We start from the raw sequence: 9,322 nt of genomic DNA, 5'->3' as shown, positions 1-9,322 counted from the left end.
TCTTTTAATTCTTTCCATGTATACTTTCGTGCCTCTTCATTAAAATAATAATACCCAAAGAAATGAAATCACGAGAGTCGACACTTTCCTCCTTAATAAGAGAAGAATCCTATATTTTCTCAAATGGTTGCACATCTGCTTCTCATCCCCACTAAGGGATGCCTTCTCCACAGCCGCCTGAATCTAATCTCAGCCCTCTTGTTGGTGCAACCTTCCCAGAACTGCTTCCTGTAATACCCAGCTACTCTGGGAAGACCACCATTTTTCTCCCTTGCAGGCACAAAATATTAGGGTTGTCACTGATTTTTCCTCACACATTTCCTGTCACCTGGATTTGCCTAATCCTGCCCTCCTGAACCCCAATGCAATTTCTTCCTCACCACTAATCTGAATCCTATTCTTGCTCATTCCAAATAATTCACCATGATTCTCTCTCTTTGGATTCCCTTGCCACTTGCATGTAGTCTGAATATACTGCCTTAAAATTATCTCATGTATCTTCTTTATTAGATTTAAAGTTCTCAAGGCAGAGATCAAGATTTCAATATTTTCTTATATAACCCCCACTGAACTCTTGCCTTCAGCAGGCCACTTATGACCTCTTTACCTCAATTCCAAATGCGGATAATATCTATCTTTGCCTGTTCTCAAGGATATGGAGAAGATCAAATAACTAAATGTATATAAAGAACTATTATAAACTATGAGGTGTTGTACCAGTTCACACATTTAAAAAAATGATGTCAAAGTGAAAAAATATTTCTGTATAACCATGGGAGTCTTCCTGCCGCCTTCTATAAAGTAGCTCAAACTTTATGCTAGTCCATTATTTGGCTATATAAAAATATACCTTATATTTAGAAACACATTTTTTAGTAACATTTCTGTAGTGAAGATTTATAACATTTTTAGTTAGAAATTATTTCCAAATATTTTTATATGCACCAAAAAACACCTAGAAGATATATCAACATGTTAACAGGAGGTAGGGGATAATTTCAGTTTTCCTCTTTATATTTTTCTGTATTTCTAAACTTCCCTCCAATGAACCTATACTAGTTTTATAATTTAACAAGAAATTTATCAAAAATGTGATTCATCTACTTTATCCCAACTTGGAGAATATTGATATTTTATATTAAATTGCTATTAAACAATTAGAAAAAGTTTAGTTTTTTGAAACTTAGAACATTTTGAAAGATCACTGTAAGTTTCTCTTATGCTGCTAGTTGACTAAAATGTTTTGCATTTTGCTGTAACAACAGGGAACCCTTAATATAAGTTAAATCATGTGTACCTAGTTCAGCTATAGCAAATTATGTAAAATATATTGAAAAAATATATTGAAACACAAACAAATACCAATAATGTGATGCATCAGAATACTCTATTTTTGGATCTATTTATTTTATCGCTTACTTTCTAGTTTTGGACACTATGTGGAAATGCCCTAACTGCCAAAAGAGGGATATTCGGCAAAACGGGCGATCTTCAGACCATCCTTTGCCTTGCATGTGCCAAAGAAGACATCACCTACTCTGGTGCTTTAAATGGCGACATCTATGTCTGGAAAGGGCTCAATTTAGTCCGCACCATTCAAGGGGCACATAGTGTAAGTATTCCCATATGGAAATTGGGTATGAATTATTAAATACGGTCATAAATCTATTTTTTCCTCCATTTCTTTAGGATCAGTTGACTCTGCTGAACACTCCTTAAACATTTATGAAAAGATTTCCCAAATTATTCTTGTTCACCTAAAAGCAACATTTCAAAAGTGTAATAACTTAATTAGCCTTCACCTCAATTATTGATTGGTTGATTACTGTTGTTATTTATCAACAGGAGCTCGATAGACAACCAGAGCTATTTCATCATCAGTTTCATCTTATAGACCAGCACTTCTCAAACCTTAATGTGCCTACAAATCTCCTGGAGATCTTGTTAAAATGTGGATTGTGACTCAGTGGAGCTGGGATGATGTCACTGCTGCTGGCCTGTGGCCCATTCATTAAATAGCAAGGGTAGAGACAACTATAAGAACAAAGCATGCTAAGTGAAATAAGCCAGACAAAAAAGTTGAAAATCACATGATATCACTGATATGTGGGATATAAACCTAAAAGCAACAAATGAACAGGACAAACAGACTCATGGACATGGACAGTAGACTAGTGGTTACCAGAGGGTAGGGGGAGGAAGGAAGTAGATGAGGTAAAAAGGGGTCAAATATGTGGTGACAGAGAAATCTATGAGAGGTGAACACACAGTGTAAATATATATATGCCTTACTGTTAAGTGTACAGCTGAAACTTACTGGATTTCGTTAACCAATATCACCATAAAAAATTAATTAATTAAAAAATAAAGAACGAAGGCAAAGAATAAGGGCAAACTTTACTTCTAACCACTCTGCTCAATTTTGACATATATTAAAATGTTTACATTGCTGTGTCAACCAAGCTAAAATGGAAATGCCCAGAAGAATGAGGAGATGATGTGAAAGGTAAAGCCTATTTTAGTAAATGGAAATGTGGTAAAATGTTACTGGAAACTTGTCAGACCTTAGCTCATTGCCTCATATTGATTCCCTATTACTGAAAGGAAAAGTTTAAGCAACTGTTAGCAAGAGCTATGAAATTTTAGATATTTCATTGTCCTGTATGTTGGCTTGACTGACTATGAAATCGCCCTTAAAACTATTAAGAGATCAGTATTGTCCTCATTCATAAGAGCATCTGCCTTAGTAACTTAATTTCTCTTTAAACTGGATCTTATGTCAACATTATACATTTGTAGCACTTTTAAATGGACCAAATAAAATATTTTCCTATAAAAAATTGTTATGAAACTATTTCAATGAAAAAGCATCTTCAAATGATGCTTAACAAACTAATGCAAATGTAATTTACGCTTTCAAGGTGGTGCCTTCTTAAGCTCATTGACATACATTTCATGCAGGCACCTTTGTACCTGAAAAAGTGTTTATGTTCGTAGCCTGAATATTATGATTATTTGGGGCAGAATTTTTATGAAACACCTCCATTGTTTCCACCTTCTTACTTTTCTTTATAATGATCAGTTGTCACATCTTTTCTTTATAAATATCACTTGTCAAATAAAGGAATTTATGATTTCCATATCTGCTTTAACCAAGGAATTCTGAGTAAGTTTTTTACAACCTGCTATCATATTAGTAATGGCAAGGAAGCACTTGAACTAGTTTGTTTTGATGGTTACTATGATTAATTTTTAGTCCAGATAAATTGAAGGATACTATAAATGGCTACTTGTCCTATTGTCAGGATTTCAATGCAGAACATGGAATTTTTTATTTTTGTTTTCAATTATCAAGATCCATTATATTAATGACTATTTAGAATGATGGCAGCATTGAGTAATATCTGCCTTAATTAACAGGCTGGAATCTTTAGCATGTATGCTTGTGAAGAAGGCTTTGCTACTGGTGGACGAGATGGATGTATACGATTATGGGATACTGATTTCAAACCAATAACCAAAATTGATCTCAGGGAGACAGAACAAGGATATAAAGGTAATATATATATAATACTTCCCCATAACTCTAAGAATATTAAGTATAAGATCAAGTTCTATATTTATATCTTGTCTCTGTACCCTACTTCATTCCATAAATTTAAGCCAGTTTACATAAATATATTACACAAAATCAGAAGTCTGTTAAGGATAAATGGGTATCCCTTTTTTCTAATTTGTACAATGGTATCTGTATGTACTAGCAATGGTCCTGCTGCAGAGATAAATAACATAAGGATAAAACTGCTGAGTGGTATCCTGGGAAATGGGATTTTTATTTATAAAAACAGGGAAGTTGTGTATAAGTTGGTAATCCTAAATGTGACTACACCCAGCCTCTGAAAATAAACAAATGATAGGAAAAACAAAGAAGTTATTTATAAAAATAGCTTTAAAGTAATAGCTACTGTGGTAGTAGAAGTTAAGAGTGTGGGCTTAGCGTCACGGGGCCTGGATTCAAATCCAAGTTTTACCTATAATAGATATGAGACGTTGGTCAAATGTCTTCACATCATTGGGCCTTAGTTTCCTTACCTATAAAATGAAGATAATACTAGCACCAACTTCATAGAGTTGTATGAGGATTAAATACACTTGCAAAATGCTTAGGCTAAGTCATGGTGCAGAGTCAGTGCTCAAATAATGTGAGCTGTTATTACAATATATTGAGTGTGTGTACATACAAAGCAGTTTACATACATTTCTAAAAATTATCAGGATAAGCTTATTACCACATTTTTACAGATAAAGAATTTGTAGGAAAGATAAGCTGAAGTCACATGTGACGTTAGTACACTAAGTACATGTAGGGAGCTCTGTTCATTTGCTACAGGTGGGCCCCAGACTTGGTTCTTGGTTCCTGCAGTCAGTGCTGAGGGAGGGGTTCTCGGCACCATGGGTAACGACATCCACAAGATAAAAACTTATTGTTCAAGTGAAGGGGAATTACTCCCAGTGCTGAGATGAAAAAAATTTCCTCAGACTCTTCCTAGAGAGGATCTTGTGACAATAGACCCCAAGTTCTCGAAAGACCTAAAGTGAGCTATTACTCGTAAGGTTGTTTTTCCCTGAAGTCCCTCCATGTGGGCTGATGGCAGTGTGGCCACAGAGGTTCTCCCATTGGCCGAATCGTGTGGCCGTGCTCAGAGCTCTCTGCTGGCTGGGGGTAGACTCCAGAGGACTGAGAGAATGGGAGGAGAATGCACAGACTTCCTGTGTTTCAGGTCATCCTCCTTAATTAATGCTGTTTTCAACCAAATCTTTTTAACAAATTGAGCAACAAGTGATGGGCTTAAGTACAAATTGGTAGTTGCAAAATAGTCACGGGAATGTGAAGTACAGCACAGGGAATATAGTCAATCATACTGTAATAACTATATGTAGTTCCAGGTGGGTACTAGACTAATTGGGAGTCACTTTGTAAATTATATAAATGTCTAACCACTATGCTGTACACCTGAAACTAATATAAAATAATATTGAATGTCAACTCTAATTGAAATATAAAAATGTTTTAAAAATTGAGCAACAGGGAAGTGAGCTGGATGTTGTACTTTCTATGTGTACCCAGAGTCCAGTTGCTTTAAAATACCTGTTAAATACAAAAAAAAAAAAAAAGTACTTATATTTAGCTAGTCTAGAGATTGGATTGATACTTTCTTAGGGAACCCCGGGATCCCAATGTGGATCCATTTCTGAATACCAGGCACAGGGGTTGACATAGGAAGTTGTAGAATTTAGTGTCCACTTTAGTGCATCAACAAGGAGACAAGATCCTTAAGTTCTCTGCCACAGAGTGTGGGCCAGTGTAACTTTACCCAGAAAAATATTTCAAGCAGATATAAGTAAGCAAGCACCCAAAGAGCAATGTAAAAATTGTTGGTAAATCCATCAAAAATGAACTATGAAACTTTAATGTAAACAAAACATAGTTAGATAATTTACTAGATGGGATCATTAACCATAAACTGGCTAGATGTTGGGAAGCATCAAAAAGTGATGATTCCTTTTTTTGCAGTCACTTTATCCAGCTCATCCAAAAATTATATCACCCTCTCTTCTTTATGACCAGGAGTGTGTCCCCATGGCTAGGGACACCCTCTGTTTTGTATCAGTCTCAACAGATTCCTCCACACACTCCCTTGCCGAGATCAGAGCACATACGGGTGGTGCACAGACAGGAAAGCCTGCCTGCACCTCGAGCATATGGCCCATAGCACCTGGGTGTACAGTTTATCAGTGGAGGGCTCGGCATGGATGACCAGTGGGACAGTAGCCTATATTTTAGATGGACGATCAATGGGACAATAGCGTACATTTCAGAAGGAGTAATGGACTGTGCTTTTGAGGAATTGTACAGCCCATGCTGCAGTTTGAGCCCAAGGGAGCCATGAGAAGCGGCACTGTTCCTCAAATGGCAGCCATTTTCTTGCCACCTGCTTAATTTTTGTTCACTAGCAGTACTCTTATTTAGTTAATATGTTACTTTAAATTGATGTTAATACATCTTTTTCTCTTTTTTTTATTTCTTATACGCATATCTGTGAAATTATGGCTTTAATGTAATATGCTTATTTATATATCTATATTTTACTCATTAAAGTAAGTTCTAACTACTGAAATGATAAATTTTGTCCATGTAGCATCTCCTTGTCAGTAGTGCCTTTGCTATTATACAACTCCATTATGTACTACCAAACTTCCAAAGAAATGCTGGCATTTGTTCCAGCAAAAAAAAAAAAAAACAGGATAAATGTCTAGAGTCAAAAGAATGAAAGGCTCCTGGGTGAAGTGTTGGTAATAACCCCAAGTCTGACCAAAGTTCTTGAGCCAGCGTGGACAGGACCGGGCAGGGGAAACATGCTCTGATCCTGAGTCACCCTCAGAAATGCTCTTTTCCCTCCATTCAGGCCTTGATGCCATCATCACACCGAGGCAGGGAAGGAAGCTGTTGAATTCAGAGGCCACCTAGCACAGCTAAGAACAGGTAGACATTCTCAGAACAGGCCCTCTCTGTGATGGTCTCTGAGGCCAGCTGCTGGGATCACCGTGTGACAGGGGTGTCCTTTAGGGCATGTGGAAGTAGGAGTGGGGCCAGAGTGAGATAGGAGACCCAGCACAAATATAGGGATTAAATTAGTAGGATTTGAGGAGAGGAGTAAAAGTAATTGAAATATAGTTTTCTGGTCCAGCTTTCCCTTCAACCAGCCAATACATTACCCTTGATCCTCTGAGCATTTGCAGAGAGTATGAGGTAAAGAAGAGTGAAGGAAAGGGAAGGAAAGGGAGTGAGAAAAGGATAAAACAGAAGAAGGCAGAGTGGACAGAAGTTTGGGTATAATTAATCCCGTCCCCGAAAGAAGTCTTGGCTTTCTCCTGCGTCTTCATGCTTTTTGTCTCAAAAACGGGAACAGTATATTTATAAGGAGCAAGTTCAAGCAAAGCATTGTTAGAACTGTCTTGTTCTGGATTTGGACATAATGCTTCATGTATGAAGAGTTTTTTTCTTATACGGTTTTCTTAATATAAATGAGCCTTCTTCCAATTTTCACTGTTTGTATGACAATGACTGTTGAATTCATTTCCATGGAAATGTAGTGATTTCTCATTTTACTCAAACAGCCAAACAGTTTTCTAAACAAATTTATCAAGAAAATTAATCATGGCCATGTCCCAATTCCCATGACATAGCACTGATGTTCTATGTTCCTTAGATTTAAATGTATTAATTAAAATTCAGAAACTGCCACTTATTAGCATTTGGGAATCCAAATCTATTTGTAAAGATCACACTCAGAGGCATACCTCGTTTTATTGCACCTTGCTTTATGTACCTTCACAGATGTTGTGGTTTTTTTTTACAAATCAAAGGTAAAATCTTCCACCAGCAAAAAGGTTACGACTCGCTTTATTGCAATTCTTGCTTTAATGTGGTGGTCTGGAACCGAATCTGCAGTATTTTCGAGGTATGCCTGTACTCAGTATGTTACCTGTGAAGACTTCTGTTGCCTCTCCTGTAGACTTCTAGAAGATCTACAAAATAATTCTGGCAGTTTCCACATTGTTTTATACAAATCTGATGAAGATTACATCTCTTAATAACTATTCACATCTTCTAATAACTTCTAATTGCTACACATTGAGAGAGAGAGAAGTTTTTAGATAACCCATGATGAACGCTAAGCTCAGGAAGAAACGGTATTATAGCTTTATTATAGAGAGAAAGTGTTGGTCAGTTCTCTTACATCTTTGTAGTTAAACTTAAGCTAATTAAGACATTTAACTTTGTAGTTAAACTTAAGCTAATTAAGACATTTTACTTCCAGTGAAAACAACTCACTCTGCTTTAGGTTGAGGGTGAACCAATTTGGAGATGGGTCATGCTCACATCAACAAGAATCAGAGCTGATTTTTAGAGCTTTCTTCCCAAGTCTTGGTCAAAGAAAATGGCCTCCCTAAGCCAGGAGGACTATCCCCTCAATCAAGTAAATAATAGTGTTTTCTTTACACCAGTGACTTGTACATCTTTTGGTAGTTACTAGATTTTTGATGACTGGTTAGTCTGCAAACAAGTTTTTGCTAACAACACTCGATAATAGAAACCAACAACTTAATTTGTCCAGGATCCTTTTTCTACAATTCTGAAAGCCAAAATACTCAGAATGCCAAAATACTTAAAAAAAAAAAAAAAAAAAAAAAACAAATGAGAGCAACTAACTTTTTAAAATTTTAGTAAATATACATAATAAAATTAACCATTTTAAGTGGACAGATCAGTGGAATTGAATATATCCACGCTATTGTGCAACCATCAACACTCCATTTTCAGAACATGTTTTCCTCTTCCCCAACTGAAACTTCATACCCATTAAATAATAACTCCCCATTCCCCACTTCTCCTGACCCCTGGAAACCACCATTCTACTTTCTGTCTCTCTGAATTTACAACATTTGCTTTTGTGACTGGCTTATTTCTCTTAGCATAATATCTTCAAGTTTCATCCACGTTGTAGCATGTGTCAGAATTTCCTTTGTTCTGAAGGTTGAATATACTACATTCTGTTTATCCATTCATCTGTTGAGGATTACTGAGTTCGCTTCCACTTTTGACTACTGTGAATAATGCTGCAATGAATATGGGTATACAAATATCTCTTTGAGACCCTGCCATCAATTCCTTTAGATATATTTTCAGTAATGGAATTATTGGACCATATGGTATTTCTAATCTTTTTGAGAAACTGCCATGCTATTTTCCATAGCAGCTGCACCATCTTACATTCCTACCAACAGTGCACAAGGGTTCTAATTTCTGTATATCTTAGCCAACACTTACTTTCTATATTTTTGATAACAATCATTCTGGTGGGTGTGAAGTGGTTTCTCATTGTGGTTGTGATTTGCATTTCCCTAATGCTTAGTAATGCTGAGCATTTTTCATAGACTTGTTGGCCTTTTGTGTATCATCTTTGGAGAAATTTCTATTCAAGTCCTTTGCCTGTTTTAAAATCAGATTGTCCTTTTGCTGTTGAGTTGTAACGACAGTTCTTTATATATTCTGGGTATTAACTCCTTATCAGATATATGATTTGAAAATATTTTCTCCCATTTCTTAGGTTGTCCCTTCACTCCATTGATGTGTCCTATCACACACAAAAGTTTTTAATTTTGATGTAGTCCAATATATCTGTGTTTTTGTTACCTCTGCTTTTAGTATTATATCCAGGAAATCTCAGTCAGATACAATATCATGAAGCTTTCCCCC

General features: G+C 36.2%; 1 protein-coding gene across 6 annotated transcripts in view; it reads left to right on the top strand.

Annotated features, from left to right (window-relative positions):
- The window catches only part of EML6 (echinoderm microtubule associated protein like 6), a 267,350-nt gene that overhangs the window by 129,208 nt on the left and 128,820 nt on the right, over positions 1-9,322 (top strand). For 5 of the 6 annotated variants that reach the window (XR_003045624.1, XM_025045093.1, XM_015587547.2 and 2 more), the window contains 2 exons: positions 1,427-1,612; positions 3,421-3,556. Coding sequence is in view for 5 of the 6 variants with exons in the window: in XM_025045093.1 (XP_024900861.1) it covers positions 1,427-1,612; positions 3,421-3,556 (322 nt within the window). In the remaining variant the exon portion in view is untranslated. Of the gene's footprint in view, positions 1-1,426; positions 1,613-2,380; positions 2,507-3,420; positions 3,557-9,322 lie in introns of those variants that run through there. The other variant, XM_025045096.1, reaches the window with a different exon arrangement.

Source organism: Pteropus alecto, unplaced genomic scaffold, assembly GCF_000325575.1.
Source record: "Pteropus alecto unplaced genomic scaffold, ASM32557v1 scaffold131, whole genome shotgun sequence".
Classification (NCBI taxonomy): Eukaryota; Metazoa; Chordata; class Mammalia; order Chiroptera; family Pteropodidae; genus Pteropus; species Pteropus alecto.
This window is presented reverse-complemented; position numbering and strand designations above follow the sequence as displayed.